At 34.9% G+C, this 21733-nt stretch overlaps 1 protein-coding gene across 1 annotated transcript; it reads right to left on the bottom strand.

The window, feature by feature from the left end:
- Positions 1–1713: 1713 nt before the first annotated feature.
- LOC132633527 (uncharacterized) lies at positions 1714–18211 on the bottom strand. Its single transcript, XM_060350011.1, has 14 exons — positions 17361–18211; positions 12347–12419; positions 7213–7287; positions 6777–7127; positions 5281–6106; positions 4705–5151; positions 4510–4623; positions 4262–4387; positions 3737–3934; positions 3157–3645; positions 2932–3068; positions 2544–2838; positions 2228–2459; positions 1714–2065 (listed from the first exon to the last, which is right to left on the bottom strand). The coding sequence occupies exons 6-10, from the start codon at positions 4933–4935 to the stop codon at positions 3388–3390; spliced, it is 927 nt and encodes a 308-aa protein (XP_060205994.1). The 5' UTR covers positions 4936–5151; positions 5281–6106; positions 6777–7127; positions 7213–7287; positions 12347–12419; positions 17361–18211; the 3' UTR covers positions 1714–2065; positions 2228–2459; positions 2544–2838; positions 2932–3068; positions 3157–3387.
- Between the last annotated feature and the right edge of the window lie 3522 nt (positions 18212–21733).

The following is a 21733-nucleotide window of genomic DNA, read 5'->3' on the forward strand; positions in this document are numbered from 1 at the left end:
GTAGAGACAAGTGGGCTAGATTGTATGCATCTGTTAATCGAGGGTGGACGATGACTTCTAACATAGCAGAGTGAATTAACCGACATCTTCTAGCAGCTAGAGAACTGCCTATATATGACTTTCTCGAAGAAGTTGATGTTTGGGAGATGGAATTACAATAACCTGAGAAATGGAACATACACGTTCACTACATTCGGTAAAAAGTTTCAAGAGATGCTATCAATCAACGTGTATCTATGTCTACGAATGACGGTATGTTTCAGTTTAATGCTTGTTATAATGTATTTGACAAACTTGTACTTGTACTAATCTGTGGTGTTTCTACACATTATATGAATATGTATTCGGTGTCAATGAACAGTTAGTATTAATGTAAAGTTCATATATGCTTCTTTGCAAATCGATATGTATTTGATTAATGTTTTGTTCATTTATTTTAAAATTTTGATTGGTTCAATAACAAATACATGTAATATTTATTTTTCCAGGTAGAACCGTCAACCGAATTCGTGTTCACAGTACATGATGGAGGAAGGCGATTCATTCTTAATTTGAATAGCAAAACTTGCAGTTGTCGTATGTTTCAACTAGATGAAATCCCCTGCCCGCATGCATGGGCTGTCATTAAAAAGAAAAATCTGGTTGCTGATGATTATTGCTCTGATTTGTTCAAACCGTAGACCGTGTTAAAGACATATGATGTACCTGTGTATCCTCTACCCGACGAGCGTGAATGGAACATTCCCAAATTCATCTTGGAGGATGTGGTTTTGCCACCAAGATACAAGAGACCGCCTGGTAGGCCAAAGAAGAGGTGTGATAAGCCTTTAAGTGAATTATTGTTTGGAAAGAACAGACATGCTTGTAGTACTTGTGGACAACTTGGGCACAACAAACGTTCATGTAGTTTTGAGCCTCTAAGGAAGTGAATTTTTCTTGTGTTCTTATCCATTTAACTTTATTAGGGAAATACATTGGTTATTTAAGTATTTGAACACTTGTGTCAAAAACTTCTATATTACTGAAAATTTTGTTATGAAGTGAATGTCCTATTCAAACTGATCTTAATTGCATTTTTTTTCCGATACGTATGGTGTTTTTATCAACTTCAAAAATACTGCGTACTTGGTAAAATAACATACATATTATATTTGTAAAATGATAAAGTTATTTTTATTTTGGAATTTTTTTGGATTGGAGGCTAGTAGTTGTTCTGGTAATGTCAACTAAACAATATGTATTTGTTGGCCTTGGGAAAATTGTATAAACTGTAATAGATCATACATAGTTTTTGTGATCCTGGTGTCTGAAATTACACGATAATGTTCATGTATTTTAACACAAAAAAAAAGGCAACACATGTCCCGGTAAAAAAATGGTGTTATCTATCAACTTCATAACACTGCATATGTGGTTAAAAAACGTACGTATTATTTCCGAAACTGATGAAGTTGGTTTATTTTTGCAATTTTTTTTTATTGAAATCATATAGTTGTGTTGGTCATGTCAAATACACAATATGTGTTTATTAAACTTAAACAAAAATGAATAAACTTTAATAAAACATACATATTTTGTGAACCTGGTGAATTAAATTCCAAGGTAATGATCATGTATTTGTGGATTCATGATGTCACAGTTTACTGTATTTCTTCCAAATTTCAGATATATTTGACAAAATATGGAACTAAGTACATCAAACATATGGAACATAAACCCCCAGAGATTTTTCTGGTAAAATGATAATTATCCAACATCAGTCAAAATACATCTAAAAGAATTAGATTGTTTGCTCTAATGAAAAAAAAGGACAAAAAACATCAAATGTACGAATAGTATTTATCAAACATCAATTGCATCAACAGTGTCGTAATCGATTGCTGGCCTAATCGGTCTTGATGGAACTTCATTATCACTCTCGACTTTGTCAGCAACCTTGCGTTCATCGTAGTCCCATAAGAGTGCATCGTATCTCATACGCTGCATGTGTGCATCAATTACATCCAGAATCCTTTCACCCGATGTCAAATACTCAGCATACGCTGCCGTGAAGACACCACCGTCCCTAAAAAAAAATAGATAAGAATTTATATTAGAAACTACTGTTGTTCTAAATAAAGTATTTCAAGTTCAAACAACTCATGTATTTGAAAGAATATTAAATTGATAGGGTATATCATGTATTTGATACACTATGATATTTTAAAAATATATGTTTACTACTTACGTGCTACCAGCAGTTTGATGCGACAGATTTTCAACATAGACAACTTCAAGGATATCGATCTGTCCCTTATCTGCATATGCTGGGTCTTTCACCAAATCTATGCTTTTTTTTATTTACATAGAATCTAGCTAGATGTAGGAAATGTGGTAGAAGTGTAGCAAGATTTTTTATTTCATTCCTAACAACTGCGTTGTGGCCGGCTGCTTGATACGAGTTGTAAACATACAGACGCCTGTACATTTCAAAAAAAAAAATCAGCGGTAAAATGATGAATGAAACGCTAATGATAAAATATTTAATTCATCATCAAAAATACCTGTCCTTGAATGAAAGGACTACCAATAACCAATGATTTTCTTCTTTATATTCAGTGGTATTAGCACGTTGTCAACCGTATGCCACGGGACATTGGCAATGAGCCTGTGGCCCTTAACATACTCACACAATACTTGCTCTTCATTTGCCACGTTGGTCTGGGTTTCAACATTGTGATATGCGTGGTGGACCACCTCAATTCTCTGCTTGAATAGGTAATCAACAGTGGCGAAGCTGTAATTTTTCCTTTTGTACTTTCCTTTCTTCCGAAAGTAATAGAAAATGACGTCAATGTGCTGAAATTGTCAAAAATACATCAATTAGATCACATTCAAATACATAAAAACATTTTAGTAAAAAAGGTGAAATTCATTGCTGATAAAAATCACCTCGTCATTCCAAAGCTGACCATCCATCGATAACAAGTAAAACCAGTTCTTATAACTGACAGTTGTGATGCAAAAATTGAATTTGACTCCATGATAAAAAACTGCCATGTTTTTTGTAATGGTCTTCGTAATTCTTTCTGCGACAACAAAATAAACAAACACATCAAGTTATTCACAAAAACCATGCGGAATCACTCTATGTAATACACTGGGATAAAAACATACTTGCTATCGTGCCTCACAAGCAGACCGTTTCGAAGCCAAATACGGTATTCATCTACAATCTGTACATCAAGTGGACCGGTAATGGGATCTTGCTGGAATGGATATTTTTATCAAACACAGGAACATGATCCTTTCCCGAACTACTACATGTGTATTTGGTCTTTAAACATTAACAGTTGCGTATTAAAAAACAAACATGTAAATTAAAAATTTGATATATACCAAAATCTATCACAAACGGTGAAAACTTATATTTACTGGGCGTGTAGCTCGTGGGACTAATGGATGTAACATGATTTCTTTCCCTGGGGTTTGGCTCGGTAAATACTCATCAGGCAACAACCACTGAGACAATGGCTGCGCGTTGCAAACTGCTGCCTGGGGTTCCTCTAAGACAGTCGAGCTAGTGTTTTCCTCAGTTTTTTCCTCTTGAACTTGTCCATTAGCCATTTCTGATTCTGCTATATTTGCTAGCACCCGTGCGATCACCTTCTCAAAAAATACAAAAAGAAACGTTATTCAGGCACTTGTATGATACATTTAAAAGAAATGGCTAAATCAGAATACGGTTATTTCGAACCTCAAAATTATTTGAATCATCAGAACATTTTTTCTCTTCCACAGTATCTTTCCATGTTTGATTAGCCGGGTGTTCAACCGAAGTCTTCAGTTCTCCTGAAAGATCACCTCCTTCCGCAATCTCTTCGGTTGAAGCTTTCATCGTATCTCCGCTCTCATTGCCAATACCAACTTGAATATCCGGTGCAAGACCCTTTTCCTTAAAATTATTTAAAACACAGGGCAAAAGTATATAAAATACATGAATCTAATAGATAAAAAACTATATTAAATACATAAAGACATATGAAACCTATTGTTGAAGATGTCCAAAAGCAGTACACAAATACATAAGGAAAACAATGCACCGTCATGCTGTCAACAAACAGTACACAAAATACATGACACTACTGTTTTCATATCAATATCAAATACATAATATTTTAAAGTCCAGTAGACACCAAATTTTCATCATACCTGAATTATATTTTTTTTAAAATAACATATAAAATTAGTAAAAATGGTAAATACATTAAAAAAAATGTACCTCTGTTGAATGAACATCACCCGTATCAGTCTCCATGTGAATACCATCACCATGGTCCATGTAATCATCAGCTCCTTGATGTATGTTGCCATCAGGTAAAGGAACATGAGTTTCGCTGTCATCACCCTAAAAAAATGATGTATTTGTCAGACACCAGGTTAAAAAAAATGATGTATTTGTTAGATACATATGCTTCGTACTTCACAGTGAAGGCAATCGTTTCAATATGTATTTATTGATTTTTTTACCTTTTCTGAATTTTGTTTCCCTTTGACATGTTCCAAAACCTTTTCGAAGTTTTCATCAATAACTTTGAGAAGATCCTTGAGCTCAGTAAAAACATCCTTGAATTTAGCAAGCACCTAAATGGTAAAACAACAAATTCATTGTAAATCCTTATTTGTGGTAGTTAGATGTATATCAAAATAAATAGAAAAACTTACTTCCTGCTTAAATTGATTAAGTTCCTGCCTTAAACTTTTGAAGTTAACTGATTTGCTGGTAGATACGTCGTCAACAGGAACACGATGGGCACTTGGAGCAGCTTTTTCTTTTTCCTTTGATTGAACAGGCTTATCTGCCACCGAAGTAGACTTTTTAGATGGTTGTCCAACTGTAGTATTTTTTGGGATTGTGGTTGGTGATTTCTGAACAAGCAATGCTGCCATTGACATCTTCCTAGGCTTCTTGTGCGGTGGTGATTTTGAAGCATCCTTCTTTTGAGTTTTCTTGGCAGCAGCAACATGGGGTGGTGTTGTGGTAAAATCTGTTTATTCATCTTCCTCTTGGTGTATTTGAGGTGGTGCAGATCTGTTAACCAGGTATGGACGCAAACCAAGCTTCTCAACCTCTAACATGGTCGGAACAATGTTGTTGAAGTTAAGAATGTCCTGCAAATACATATATTGTGAACTGTAAGTTTAGAACCTCTCTGTATTTTACAAATACACAGCAACTAAAATACACAAATACGAATGTAATACTAGTTGATAGGCGTGTATTTAATGTAAGTATTTTACCTCACCGTCCTTAAACATGCCCATCATCAAGTAGTTAACTGATGACTTTTGGTTCACTGTTTTCCAGTTGAACATTCTTGGGATTCGGCTTCCGGTTTAAACCATTAAATTAGGGTCAACATTAGAGCAACACTCATATATCCACACTTGCATAGCAAAAGGAAAACCCCGTAGACAATAAAACTGCTTCAGCTTGTCCATCTTGTGGTGAATACTCTTAATCAAATCATCAAATGCTTCCTTACCCCATGTATATTCATTGTATTGTTCACTCTCCACCAAGTCAAAATGATGTCTTGGGACTGTGACGTTCCTTTTTTCACTTGAAAGTATGTAATTATGAATGAAATATAGGATCGCAATCTTTACAGTATCTTCATCTGCGTTATCGTCAACACCCCAATCCTTGTCTTCAAAGAACTTATTTAAAATCATCTTTAAAACACTATTACCAGAACCACTGAAATATTCATCCAACAATCTGTTGGGACCCTCGTCAAAAACAACTTCATCCCCGTAACACTTCAAACCAATAATTAAAGCAAACTCAAAAAGACTGAATGTCAATTCCGTCCCATTAATATCGATAACAAACGCATCACTATTACTACGCTTCAACTCCCTAACCATAAAACACCTAAATAACTGACCCTGAACCTCAGTGTCAACTTGCATCTGCATATATTCTCCAAAAATAATTTTTGAAAAATAGCTTGAATTGTCTATCGGTCAGTTTCTCCTTCAACTCATCTTTAATCTTATGGTTCATATATGAAGCATAACGTATCGGTTAAGTGGGGGGACGTTTAACCAGGAATTTGGAGGCCTGAAAGTTTGAATATAATGGCAACACATGAGAATCAAAAATATATAATCAAATACACATGTGTACTAAAATGCAGCAAACAAAATTCATAAAAAAACATCAACTCAGTTTTGCAACACATTTGAATCTAGCAAATACATATTTAGATGACATACACACATACCTATTTTTAAAAAAATACCTAAAACTATGATTTATTCAAAAATATAACTCCGTGTGAAGTTATAAATACATTATACATATTACATAATTTTATAACAAAAAACGGTTATTAAGATGTTTAGCTGACAAAAGTTGAACAAATACACCTTTTATCTGACACATACACATACTTACTTTTTTAAACATACATAAAACTGTTTTTAATTTAAAAAATACGCAAATGTGAGAAATTACAAATACATGATACATAGTTGATAATTTGATAACAAATACGGTTACTAAAATACATGACACAGTTGTATGTATGTTTCAAATACAAAACGAAACAAAACAAATACAAAAATACATACGAATGCTATCCCATTTATTAATGAATTGTTCAGATCAATAAATACATGCAAATATACTTACAAATGCGGTCAAAATACATGAATCATTAACCGAATTTGGGCAACATCTAAAATACAATTTTATTCACAAAAATATATATATAAAAATAAAAAAATACCTGCTTGTTCACAGTTAATTGTTGTTCTCCGTTATTTGGCTCTACAACGCTCTTCCCTTTGCTACTAGAAGCAACATCGTATGTTTTTTTCCTCTTTGTGGCAGTTTTTCTCCAAGTTAACAGTTGAAGGATTTCTGATTATGGCGGGATCATGGATTTTCTTAGATCTCATTTCAGCAACCAATTTCTCAGCAGAAGCTGCATCAACATCATGTTGTTGCTGCGAAATACCCAAATCAAAAGAAGGGGAATCTAAATTTTGAAGAGTATGTGGTATACCTCTCGTAACCCTACTAGATATGCTTTCATCCGCCATTAATTGATGTTTTGCACTACTCAAATTGGGAAACCCTGAGCATTGAAAGTTAAAAATATTGAAAAAAGTCGAAAATATTGAATTAAATTGACCAAAATACACAAAATAATGAAAACTTACACAAATACACCACCACCCACAAATCTCGGCACAATAAATTGTAGTGGAATCGTGCTTGATGGTAATGGATAGATTCTGAGGAGAAAAAAACGGCTAAAATTAATGGAAAGTGAGAGAGAAACGTAATGTATATTACGTGAGTTTCAAAATGGGGAGTTGGATAGTGTTTATCGTTATTTACGGTATATTTGAGAACTGATAAATGTAAGTTACTATTGTATCCATAATGGGTAATTTAGAAAATTAATTAGCTATTATTATTAATTAAAATAAAAGATAGTTATTAACATTAAATAGGTACTAAAAGTAGCTATAACAAGTAAATTTTCCTTAATAGAAATAGTCATCCACCTAAAAAGTAGCGACAAAGGTATTAGCTAGTGGATGTAAATATTTTGGTCAGTGGCTAAATGTGTAACTTCCCCAAAAACTAACCCGCATCGAGTGTTTACACTAGTGCAATGAGTACATCACATAAGTCTCCATATATACTATTATCACTAAATCATACAGAATAGTTATTTAATACATGTTCTTACCTTATAAATTTATCATTTCACCATGATAAATTAATATGATTTGATGTAAACATTAAGTGCGATTTAATTTTTACCTTTCTCTTGCCAAGGTCACGTCAATATATGAACATATATATTTGAAAATGCTTAAAGTTAATGTAAGTGCAAATGTGCAACAGAAGATAAATAACATGATTTTCTTAACAATGTAAAAAGGAAAATAGAACAGTTCAGGACAGTGAGATTAATTACTTTAACATTAACAAAATTAGGTCCTTATTAGCATAATTGCTTAGCAATTTGAGCTCTTTATGTTCCTTATGTCTAGTGGTTTAGAAACTACAAAAACGTGCTAGCAATAGCACTATCTTTTGGCGGCTATCTATATGAGCACTCCCATTAGATTAAGAGATATTTACAGAAAATTTGCAAAAATTTGTGGACTGCAGTTTATTAGGACCATTTTAATAACGGAAAAGGGTCAAATATACCCTTGTACTATTAAAAAAGGGTTATATATACCTTTCGTTATACTTTGGGGCTAAATATATTCCTACCGTTATACTTTAGATTCAAATGTACCCCTGACATTATATATGACACAAATATACCCTTTAAGTTAACGAAATGACACGTGTCAAGCTTGGAACAAAAATACTCATACCCAATTAATTTAACCTGACCCAGTCCCCCAAAATTAAACACCGACAACTTAAGAAGGAGGTGTTGTTCCTGGTGAAATTTTCTATCTGCCTACGATCAAGGAAATATTTCATTTTCAAGGCAACAAACAGAAAATCAACTACTACTACTAAAGATATTTGAATTCTCACCACATTTGCTGACTCTGCCAAAACATTATAACTGAAATTCATTTTTATACCAAAGGGCGTTCTGGTCAGTCTGAGTACAAAAAATTTGAAATCATTGAAACCTCAAAAGTTAAAAGAACTATCTTCAATGCAACCAATTCAACAACTCCAAACACAATCTAAACAAACGGAGACACAAAAAGGATTTTGTTGATGTGCCGATTTGTGTTTCCGGCAAAAGAAACTGTTGAAAACAAGAAAGTGAGATGATGGGGAGGTTGAGTAGGGGGTGGGTTGTGGAATGAACTGTTTAATTTTCAGGGGACTGGGTCGGGTTAAATTAATTGGGTATGAGTATTTTTGTTCCAGGTTTGACACGTGTCATTTCGTTAACTTAAAGGGTATATTTGTGCCATATATAATGTCAGGGGTATATTTGAATCTAAAATATAACCGTAGGAGTATATTTGACCCCAAAGTATAACGAAGGGTATATGTGGCCCTTTTCTGATAGTACAAGAGTATATTTGACCCTTTTCCGTTTTAATAATTTATGCGAAAATGACCTCGGCGCTATAATACAAACAAGTCTTGCCAATCCTGCAAGACAATAATTTAGTAACACAGAAAAAGAGTGATGCTATAAAACGTGAAACATGTTATAATACTCCAGTCCACAAATTACGCCAAACTTTTGAATTCCATATGATTCCGCTGTGATCGTGAATCATGATAATTAGTACTGATCCAGTTGTTTGAAGCACTAAAATGAAAATTAGAGTTCAAGCGAACTTACGAAATTAACTCTTCGTAGACTAAAAACCTTACCATAATTACTTAGCAATTATTGGGTTGGCACCTTTAATAAAGTGGAGTTGCATATATATAAAGCTACAAATAGGAATAACGAAACGTGCTACTCTCTCCGTTCACTTTTACTTATCCACTATGTATTTTACACGCTTCTTAAGCAGTGGTGGAGTCAGAATTTTTATTAAGCGGTGTCAAAATATAAAAAAGTAAATCCACAAATAAGTCAAGAGGTATCAATATGTAATATATATATATAAAAAATATTTTTACCTAACTACACAATGCAATTTTTCGACGAAGGGGTGTCGGTCCTTAAGCACATGTGGCTCCACCACTACTCTTAAGCAATAATAAATGAAGTGATTAATTTATCATGATACCCATATTAATTGGTGCATATTTTAGTGAATTTGAAAGATGATTTGAAATGAGCAATTAATACTATGGATAAAACAGGAAAAAAGAAATTGTCTTCTATTGATATGCTAAAAGTGACAAGTAAAAGATCAAATCTATTTTTAGAATACTGGACAAGTAAAAATGAACAGAGGGAGTAGTTCTTTTGGCCGTTAAACAAGGAGCATGTTACATTCGAGGCCACAAAATTAATAACGTCAAACTTTTGAGTGTGTAAGTTTTGCTCGTGAATTAATGTGAAGTTTACTAGGTAATGCGTACAATCAGCTAGGAGTAGAACTCCAAAATCCAGATAATTACGTTGTTCTTTTCGTTGAAAAGCCTAAAAGATGAAACTGTCCTTGTACATTAGATTCATGCAATCCACATAATCTTGAGAAATATTTTGCTTAAAGACGAGCGGTTGTGGTAGGGTGGTAAATATATCTCCTTTTAAATTAAGAAAAAATGTATTAATCAAATTTATATGCAAGTCCCAGTGATCCGCTAGAAATTCTGAACAACTTGTTCTAAACGTTACGACAAAATTAGGACTAAAATCCTGATAATTGATCCGTCAAGATTCGTGACAAGCTTATCCATCGAAACTTCTAGTAATCCTGTTGGGATAATTTGCACTAAACCCTGATGATCACCTGGATTTGTGGCAATTACATCTATTAGGAATTTCGAGTGATCCATGAAGACAATTTGTACTAACCGCTTGACGATTACCATGAGTTGCATCCATCTGAACTTTTGGTGAACTAGCAGGACTTTGCGATCAAATGCTGGTCGGTAAGTTATTTTTGCACCACTTATTAAACATTATTAAAAATTAGATAGTGACAGTAATAAATATATATATGTCGGTTCAAACTAGGTAGATGAATGATTGATTAAATGGCGTTGGCCCCATCCAAATTTTGTAATAGGACTGTGGTCTGTGGATCTTGTTTCCACTCTCTCGGCCGTTTTCTCTATGGGCTGTAGTACCGCAATCAATAAGGAGAGTGGGCCATCTCGAAATTAAGGTTTATCAATCATGTTTCAATTCCAATACTAGTGGAGTAATATTTTCTCTCTCCCGATTTATGTACAGTACATTTTAATTTTGTGAAACTCAAATTATGTGAATTTTGATCAATATTTTAAAATATATTGATATTAAAAAAATTACATTTTATAACACTTTTGTATAATTTTAAACATCTAATATTTTATCTTTAAATATTAAATTTACTATAATTTAACTTTGTAAATTAATCAAATAACTTTCAATAAGCGAAATTTATCAAATAAATTAGGGCTGAAGAAATAATTGTTCCGGCAGGATTGCGGGGTCTATCTCCTACCTTATATCGAGAAAGCAGCGTATTCTCCTACGCTCATCTTCTATTAAAAAGAAAAAATGCATGTGTGGTCTTAGTTCATTTTTTCCCCATTACCCACTATGACTACCCATCTATATTATAGGTTCATTTGGTCCTTTTTTTTTTTTTTTTTTTTTTTGGTAAATAGATATTTAATTAACATTAAAACTAATGAAAACTATTACAGAAACTAAGGAGTAGGTGTGGACATAGTTTGGGCCAAACCGAAATCCAAACTGATATCTGTTTTTTTTTTTTTTTTTTTTTTTTTTATATATTTGGATTTTTTGATTATGGATTGGACTTCGGATATTATTTTTAAAATTCATGGATTTCGGATTGGATATCGGGTTTAATACGTTGGATTTTCGAATATCCAAAAATCCGAAATTTCTATACTTTATATTTAGCCTTACTCATATTATACGTGTCCAGTACTAATTACTCCTAAGGTCCAGTATAATATTAAGTCTAATATATAATTTTCTATTAAATTAAATATAATATAGCTTGCAAAGCTGGAGTTTACTTCACTACTTTAAGAATAAGGCAACTTCCATTGAAACAAAGGAAATAATGTAGAACTTAACTATGTGACTTGATACCTTTTAGTTTAGTGGTAACAATTCTTTACTGAATCCACATATATGTTTTCACATTATGCTAAGACCTGTAACTTGTAACCGGGGCACATGAATTTCATTCCTAATAAGCTAGCCTTAAAGGCTCAAAGCAAAACCGAAAATCCAAAATATCCAAACGATTAATTCAAAACTGAACTTAAATAATCCAATCCAATCCGAGCTTATTTGAATTGGGTTTGGATTATAATTTCTTCAATCCGAAAATCGAAAATCCAAACCGAAATTTTCATGTCCAATCCGACGGCCCGAACGCCCACCCATACTAAGGAGGAAGCGAATCCCAAGCATGTTCGGGCCTTGCCACATTTAATGTATTTGCATTACAAACAGGCACATAATGCTCAAAAGTAAGTTCCTAACATGTCTTGCCCAAAACACCTTACTAACAAACATAGAAGGAACTACTAAAACATTAACATTTCTAAAAAGTTTTTTTTTTTTGGCTCCCTCTTTTGCTAGCAAATGAACAACCTTATTTTGTGCTCTACCTTGGGGGTTCCCAGCATGTGCATCAGCAATATGCATTCAAAAATAAAGGCACTGTAAGCGGTATGACCATTTTTTAACATAAAGATTACCTCTTGTGAATCAGAATTTATTTCAGAGATAGCAGCTTGTGTTCCCAAGCTAGTTTGAGACCCTGCAATATGACTGTTAATTTAGATAAATTGTTAGTAGAAATAGGGATGACTTGCATATAACCAATTACCCACTCCCCTCTAGAGTTTCTAATCATTCCCCCAATTCCACTAGTGTCAGGGTTACCTATACACGAGTTATCCGTGTTTAGCTTGAAATATCTTGTTGGGAGCGGGTGCCACTTAATATTAATCAGGGTTCTAGGGTGGGGCTTAGCATTATGGTTACACAGTTGATCATATTCTATGGCTCTATTGTAAGCTTCCTTAAAGGAGGGGTATGGGTGCTTGTTATCAAAGAGATTTGAGTTTCTATTAGTCTAAATAGTCCAAAGGCAGTAGGGAATAAGGATGTCCCATTGCATCAGGTTATTGAACTTTCTACCCTTGATGTTGTCCCAAGTATTTCTCCAATTATCAGTAAGGAAGGAAGTAAAATTAGAGCTGTCACAACTATCCTGTCTGGCTTGGGTCCAAAAACTTTGAACTGCACCACAGTCTAGGAATATATGGGCAATGTTTTCATTTTGGTGATCATAAAACTTACACTGAGGACTGGTATTCAGGCCAATAGAATGGAGGAAGGAGCTTGTAGGAAGTCTACTATGAGCTAGGATCCAAAGAAAAAACTTGATTTGTTAGGGTTTTTTCTTTCCACACCCAGCTAAAGGAGTTGTTTGTGCCAAGATCACAGAAGGGGGAGTCAATGAGATTATAAGCACTCTTGGAGGAGAAGTGGCCATTACCAGTTAAGTTCCAATACATTAAGTCTTCTTTGTTGTTTGGAAGGGGATTGGAGTACTAGAATAGAATGCCTCATGTCCATAGGAAGGTCAAAGGATAGGTTATCGAAGTCCCATTTCCAATCCCTCCACAAGCCATCCACTTTAGTGAGCTCCTCATTTTTATTGAGGAGGCTTTGAATAGAATTCCTAAGGGGTTCTAGGTGGGGGATCCATCTATCATGCCAGAGATTAACCTCGTTACCCTTATGAATAGCCCAATGGGTAGCCTTCCTAAAAATATCATAACCCTTAATAATGCCTTTCCAAGTTCTAGAGGTAAGGGAGGGGTTGGTCTTATAACTATTATTAGCAATTAAAAATTTTGCCCAGAGAGAGTCAGGTTTTTTAGGAGTCTCCAAATAAGGTTGGTAAGCATGGTCTTATTTCTTACATCAGCTCTTTGAATACCCAGGCCCCCCTTATCTTTGGACTTGGTAATATTTTTCAAACTTAGTAAATGCATCTTCTTTTTAGCATTGGTAGTGCCCCAGATGAAATTCCTTTGGATTTTATCAATAAGCTTATTACTCTTGCTAGGAAGCTTAATGTATTCCATTACACAGTTGGGGATACTATTCAGGGAAGATTTTGCTAAGATTGTCCTTCCTGCCATATTGAGGAACTTAGTTTTTCACCCAACAAGCTTAGAATTAAGGTTATCAATAATGAATTGGAAATCACTATGGGTATGTCTCCTATGGAACATTGGGAATCCCAGGTATTTCCCTAAAAGGTTTTTGGCTTTGATGGTAAGGCAATTTGCAAAAAGGTCTCTGTCTTCCATCCTACAGTTATTGGGGAAGATGACCTTGGATTTAGCAGTATTAATATTTTGGCCAGAACTATTACAGAAACTAGTTAGGGTATTGATGATTGTGTTACAATTTTTTAAATTTGCTCTGATAAAAAGGGTGAGATCATCAGCAAAGAACAAGTGAGAAATCTTAGGGCAATTTCTACCGTTAGAGATAGGGAACCAGTTTAGATGGTCAACCTCATGATTAATTTTCCTGCAAAATATCTCTATACAAAGGATGAAGATATAGAAATAGAAGAAGTGCTGATACAAGAGAGGATGAGATTTATAAGGCTTTTGGGAAAAATGAAGTAGATAAGGGTTTCCTTGATAAAGGACCACTCAGTTCTATCAAAATCCTTTTCCACATCAATTTTAAGAATCATATTGGCATTTTTCCCTTTCATTTTACTGAACTGGGTAAGGTATTCTTGAACAATAATGGCATTGTCAGAGGCTTTTTATTTGAAGGAAGCTAACCTGGTTTAGACCAATGAAGTTTGCAAGAAGGGGCTTAATTCTCTGGACAACAATTTTCGTAATAATTTTATATTAGGTATTACAGAGGCCAATGAGTCTAAATTTTTTTAGAACAGTGGCATTGGCACACTTGGGGATAAGGCAAAGGTAAGTGGAATTGACCTCTTCCTCTATCTTGGGGTTACTAATAATTTTTCTACAAAAGATCACTATGGAGTGCCCTACTTCAGTCCAATATTTTTGGTAGAAAAAGGGGTGGATGCCATATAGAGCAGGAGCTTTGAAGGGCTTGAAGGAGAAAACAACTTGCTTGATCTCTAAGTTGCTGGGGGGGGGGGGGGGGGGGAGGGAAGGTCTAGTATGGCCTTCCTAAGTAATGGAACCATAGATGGAAGGGTTTGAATCCTGGTTCATCCTAGAGAGAGTTTGCTTAAAACTATAGAGGTTATAATAAGAGCTAACGATGTTCTCTTTAATCTCAACTTAGTCATAGGTCCAGTTCCCTACCTCATCCATAAGGGAAAGGATTCTATTCCTTCTTCTCCTATTAATGGTGGAGGTATGGAAAAATCTAGTATTACTATCTCCATCAGTAAGCCAATTAATCCTAGACTTAACTTTCCAGAATTCAAACTCTTATTGAAGAATATCACAGTAATCCCTAGTTAGGGTAGTTTCAAGGTTTTGGAGATAGATGCTAAATTGGTAATTTGGGGATCTTTGAATCTCAGCCAGTCTAGTAAGGATGTTTCTTTTCCTAGTGAAATATTACCAAAGGTTTCCGTATTCCAATTAATAATTTTAAGTTGGAAGTCATAGTTTGCTCTAGTAAGGTTAGAGTGATTTAGGTAAGAATCCCTAACAATTAATAAAATCCGGATGGTTGCACCACATGGTCTCTACTCTAAAGGGATTAGCAATAAGAGGGTTATCATTAACCAGCCTAACAAATAGAGGGCAGTGGTCAGAATGGACTCTAGGGAGGTGAGTAGCAGTACATTCAGGTAACATATTTATCCAAGCATCATTAGCAAAACATCTATCTAATATTTCAAGAATAAGGGCATTTCTGTTACTATATCTCTTGTTAGTCCAAGTGTACTTAATCTCTTTAAAACCTAGATCAACAAGATTACAATGATTAATGCAGTCCCAGAAGTGGTTTGCTCTATTGTTGTTAATACAATTTTCACCAAATTTACCAGAGGCTTTACGGATTTTGTTAAAATCACCCCCCCCCCCCCCCCATAAACTATTCTCCAATTATAGTATCAGAAATAGTAGTAAGCTGTTTCCAAAGTAATTTCCTATCATTAAAAGTGTTACTAGCATGCACAACAGAAAAAAAAAACCAAGTTTTAGGGGGGAAAATACCTTGAAAAAGTATGGATGCTTTAGGCACTGATAGAGATATCTTCCAACTTCATGAGCTCCTCTTTCCATATGATAACAATACCTCCAGAATTCCCAACAACTAAGGACTCTAGTTGCCTAGTGAATCCCATATCCTTAGTAAGAGCTTTGTGATCGCTCATTCTACTTTCCAGTAGGACTAGCATAGAAGGCTTGTGCAGGCCAACTATTACTTTCCAGTGTCTCTTCAACTTAGGGTTATGCGCACCCCTTACATTCTATAGTATGAAGTTAAGCATAGATTTCCTTGATGCATTCTGGGTTCCCTCATAACCTCATTCCCCTTGCCCATTGAAGATAAGGTTGTTTCCTGAGTTTTCTGCTGAGATAGAGTCGCAGTTGGATTCAAGACTACTGCAAAGTTCCCCGAAGTTGGGATTAAAGATGGTTTGATGCCTAGGCTGAATTTGGTAATGTCCTTGGGGCACATGACTAACAGTAGCTCGATGTGAGGATCGTTGAACTCTATTAGCTGAAGTTTTCCTAGTGGTATTGCATTTGATTTTGGTGCTTTCATAGGAGTTAAAGAAGTTTTCTAGCTCCCTGTTGTTTACTTTAAGGGTTTCTAGCACCTTGTTTTGAGCGTTGGTTAGTTCTTCTAAGGGAGATGGAGTTACGATTGTCGAGTCCACTATCACAGGGGTTGGTATTGTTGAGTTGCATAGAATAAAGAGAGGGGCCCTTTGGAGGAATTCTGGTTCCAGGTTTGGGAAGAATGGGATTTCCTTCTCCATGTCCTCCATCAGGGTTAAAAGCTTCTGGGGTGTTAGACCTTGATCTAAGTTTTGGATGAAAGCTTTCAGTATGGCCGACATCTATAGATGATGACTGTAGTTCAGCATTCCCTGGTTGAACCCCTCCGCTACCACTTGGGCTAGGTATGCTGGATCCTGTAGTATAACGTTTATCTGTTGGTTCCCAAGCATCAGGCTTAGTGAGATGGGTTGGCCTTGCAGCCCCATCTCCATCCACAATTTCGGGGCATGGTTTAATGGAAGGGTTTTGGAGATAAAGGTTAGTGGTGGAGGCGTTTGCTCTTGGTCCATGGTTATTATCAGAAGAGTTAGAAATGGAGGAGGTTGGAGAGGAATCAAAGAGATGGGGGTTCTTACTGAGCTTTGTTTCTATTTTAAAGGGCCTAAACGATTCATCTTTCGACTCATTGATGGAATTGTTGTATTGGAAGTGAAAAATGCTGCCAGTCTAGAGAAGGGGTATGATTAGAAGAACTTTAATGGGCCAGGGCCTCAAACTTGTTGTTAGCTTTAGGCTTGAAGTGAGCATTCCCCTTAATGGATTCGGCTCAAATTTTTTGGGCCTTTGTTCCCCATATCAGAAAGGCCTTTGTGGCCTAAGTCCCCACCCCTTTCCAATGCATCATTAGGGTTTTGATACTTAGGCTTGGCGACGCTTTTAGCTAGACCGCGCCGGCTACTATTTCGATCATGATAAGTAAAAGTTTAGGATTGAAGCAACTTACCTGTTGTTCCGTCGAAAGACCTGTACGTGCTCCTTTTGATTTCCTTCACCCACTTGCCTGCTTTGTGAGGAGACCCTCCGTGAGCTCTTCTTCGTCTTCTTCTTCTTCTTCTTCTTCTTCTTCTTCTTCTTCTTCTTCTTCTTCTTCTTCTTCTTCTTCTTCTTCTTCTTCTTCTTCTTCGCAAACTCCACCGTTTTCCATTCGCTCTCCTTTGGGGGGAATGATGAGGAGCTAACTTTAGAGGGTTTTGTATTTGGGGTACGAATCAAGAAACTACACCCCAACACTGTATGGCCTAATCTACTACAACCGTACATAGGATACCTTTACCATCGTAAATGATTTTTTGCCGGTGCTGGCCAATGGTAACAGATGTTTTTACTGGAAAGTCCAGAGGTATTTCTATACAGATCCTTGCATATCTCCGTCTCAGGGTAGAGGATGTGCAAGTGTCAATTTTTAGGAGTTTTCCAATCCTTGACCCTACTCTTTCCAAGATCCCCTTATCGTAGAACTCGGTTGGGAGTTGGGGAAGCCTGATCTAAATGGCGGTGGAGGAAATTATTGAGTTATCCAGAACAAAGTTTGGCTGCCATCTTCTCACCGTGAGAAAGTTCCCAGCTACAAACTAGGAACCTTCATGAAGGGCCTTTGTTAGGCTTTCCTCTAGTTCGAATTTAACGATATAGTAGTCACTGCCCAGGTCAATTAGAGTCAAAGTTTAATTTGTCTTCCATAGATCTAAAAGTTTTCCTTTCAAGAATTGGTGGTTGAATATTTTACCGAACAGTTTCATGATAATGGAGTGTCTCTCGGGGAAATATAATCTCGCTTTGTCTTCAATTGACAGATTAATGGTATCCGTTTCCTATGATGGTGATAATTCAATTTCAATGTCTTTGCCTTTGGCAAAGTCAATGTGGTAGTTGGCTCAATTAATGACGACTTTCACAAGACCGCATCTTTGTAAGCGGTATTAATTTTTTGTGGATCCAGATCCTTTACTTCAATTGGTACATCTGGCGGTTCCAGTGGAATAGGTAGGGGTGGTCCCGAGTTAGTGGTGGTCGGGAGGGCCATACATTAAATGGGGGGTTGTTGCGGGGTTTGTGATGTAGTAGAGTGGTGGGTCTTTCTCATTCTAAAAAAAAGAAAAAAAGCAAATTGGGGACATTTGGTCATTGAACTAGTCACAAAGTTTGATAAGAGATTCAAGAATATAGTTAGAAATAAATAAATTAAAAGCTTTCCTTATATTAAGGAGGTTTAATTATTTATATACTTTTAACGGGAAAACTCAATTGAGTATTTTATACTGTATTTGATTGACATTTCGTAACTTGAAAAAATAAACAAAAACTAATATAATTTACTGAGCTCATGTGGTCGTTAATGCTTTTGCTGAAAAAGTAATAATTTAATATACCGACCACATGAGGTCGGTATGTTATTTTTTGCTTTTTTTAGGGACGAATCATGTACCGACCACGTGTGGTCGCTTTTTTCTGACCTCATGAGGTCGCTAATTATTTGCGACCTGCCCATACCCGACCTGCTTTTGAGGTCGGTTTTGAGATCGCTTTTTTTTTCAGTAACCGACCTCATGAGGTCGGAAAAATTAAATTTTTTAGGTCGGTTTTCAACATTTTTTTAGTAGTGAAGTAACATTGCTGTATTCTATATTGTATTTTTAGTATTATTTATGCTAGATTATCTAACATGGGATAACTTGTACCGTAATTAGCTTTATAAAAATGAAATACCTAAAAGACCAAAATAACATATGATTGAATATTTTCACTTTTTATTTACGTGTAAACTAGATAAAATTGAAAACTTTAATATTCTACACCTATGTCTCATTTTAATGCAACGAAACAAGATATTCATCACAAAAGTATATATGCACAAAATAATTCAGTACTATTAATTTTTCTATTATATAAGTTGCCAAAATCGCTGGCTCTCAAGTCTCACCAACCATTTAATGTAACTTTCCGACCCATGCGAAGTGGAAACACATTGATCATATTTTCCAAATTTTCCTTTGTTTTCCTCAAGCACCTTGAATATCTACATCCTTTGATTTTTCTAATATTCATGTCCATAGACCATAGCAAAATGAAGACTGATGTTGTAATTCTTTTGACCTGCTTTTCTGCCTCATATATACTCCTTCCGTCCCAAAATGTTTTAGCTTAAAAAAGTTGTCCCAAAATAAGTGTTACTTTAGAAAGTCAAGATCAAAGTTTGTAGTGTTTTTAATTATGCCTTTAACATTAAAGAAGCAGTCTTCTTTAATATTGTAAAAAAAAAAAACATATAATAAACAAAGATAACTCAGTAAATTATACCTTGTATTTATTATTTTTCTTAACGAGCGTAATAAGAGCAAAAACAACACTTATTTTGGGGTGGACTGAGTAACATAGACCATATGTATATCTCCATTTCGTTTCTATCCTTAACCTCATCTACCGAGCCCGGACTAACAGTCAATTTGGTTAAACTATCAAAGTTTATTTATTTATTTGAATAATATTTTAAAAAACGTAATTTCCAGGATTAGCATTTTTTTTGTGTGTGTGAGCCCGACTATATCTGAATTCGCGCTGCATAGGGTCCCATCCGGGAGAAGTGCTCCCTACCAAGAAATTTTTCATACCCAGGGCTCGAACCCGAGACCTCTGGTTAAGGGAGAAGGAGCCCCATTCGCTACACTACATTCTTTGGTGGTAGCATTTTGTGTTTATTTAATCAATTTTAAAAATACTTTTGCATTATAGACCGTTAATTTATGCTTGACCAAAGTTTCTAAGTGTTTAAGAGAAACTATATTTTCAGCTTCTGAAAAACAACTAAAGCTACTACTGCTAAAAAAACTAACTCCATCCGGATAAAAAAGAGTGTCCACACACCTCTTAAGAAAATACTAACCCCTTAAGAAAATACTAACTCCTAGGCAAAAATAGGTAATTTGACTAAACTACCCCTAATTAAATAGGTATTGAGATTTGATCATTCACACTTAATATGGACAATTTTGGAAGAATAAGGTTAACTCTTTCTTGATTTAGTAAGTGGACACTCTTTTTGAATAAAAAAAAAAAGGGAACAGGAACACTCTTTTTGATCGGGAGGGAGTATTTTTCCTGAAATCTTGTTCAAACATTTCAAATTTTCAAATTATATATATAGCACTTCCTAAAAACTTGGCCAAACAAACTAATACTTACATAACTATGCTTAGTTTTGGAGGTGCAAACTTTCTTAGCTTGAAGATGTTAATTAAAGACATGATTGAATAAGTAAATAAATGTCTCTCTCTACAGTCTACACCGTTAATCTTGCTTTTCCAATGCCTTAATTATGGGGTTGGATTTCATTAATAAGGCTCACTCAACTTTCATTTACCGCATTAAATAAAGTCATTACTTTGTCTTTTGAAATAGAAAAATCATTCAACTTCTCTAAATACTCCCTCCGGATAAAAAAAAAGTGTCCACTTAGCCTTTTGCACACCCTTTAAGAAAATATTAACTCCTAGACAAAAATAGATAATTTAACTAAACTAATAATTAAATAGGTATTGGGATGTGATCATATAACACTTAATGGGGGCAAATCTGAAAAAAAAACAAGGTTAATTCTTTATTGATTTGATAAGTGGACACTCTTTTTGACAAAAAAAAAAAGGTTAAATGGACATTTTTTTTTTATCCGGAAGGAGTTCCATATAAAAGTCACTTAATTTTATTTAGATATGACTTAGAGCCCGTTTGGATTGGCTTACAGCTTAAAGCTGTTTGCAGCTTATAAGCTGAAAAAAATAAGTTGGGGTAGTCCAACTTATTTTTTTTGGCTTATAAGCTGTTTTCAGCTTATAAGCTGCTTTAGATAAACTAAGTCAAATGGGTCCAATTATTTTTTTGAGCTTATTTTAAGCATAAAATGACTTTAAGCTGGCCAGCCAAACACTCAAAAAAGCTGAAAACAGCTTATAAGCCAACTTATAAGCCAATCCAAACGGGCTCTTAATTTATTTAGATATGACAAAAAGTCATTAAGAAAAAATAAAAGAAATATTCTATATGAAACTTAAATAAAGTTCTCATTCGTGAAATTACTTACGTCGCCGACAAATCTTCATTTGATATTATGTATCACAAATCAAACTGTGCCGTGACCTTGATTGTTTGGTTACTTCTAAATTTCCGTACTTTTTTGGTCCAAACTCATTAAATTATTAGCGGTTGAGAATTATAATCTAGTCTACGTCGAAATTCCGATTTTAAGATATTTTTCCCTTATCGTCAGCTTGTTCAAATCTTACTGAGAAATATCTTTCCAATTAATAATTTTTTTCTCTTAAG

This window comes from Lycium barbarum, chromosome 3 (assembly GCF_019175385.1).
Source record: "Lycium barbarum isolate Lr01 chromosome 3, ASM1917538v2, whole genome shotgun sequence".
Classification (NCBI taxonomy): domain Eukaryota; kingdom Viridiplantae; phylum Streptophyta; class Magnoliopsida; order Solanales; family Solanaceae; genus Lycium; species Lycium barbarum.

What these genes read in the sequence shown, in the direction of transcription:
- LOC132633527 (XM_060350011.1), bottom strand. Translation starts at nt 4,935, where the DNA reads ATGTCAATGGCAGCATTGCTTGTTCAGAAATCACCAACCACAATCCCA. An exon ending in GTGATGTTCATTCAACAGAG is followed by an intron (nt 3,935 to 4,261) that starts GTACATTTTTTT and finishes AATAATTTTAAG; the next exon opens with GAAAAGGGTCTTGCACCGGA. An exon ending in ATGATTCAAATAATTTTGAG is followed by an intron (nt 3,646 to 3,736) that starts GTTCGAAATAAC and finishes TTTTTTGAGAAG; the next exon opens with GTGATCGCACGGGTGCTAGC.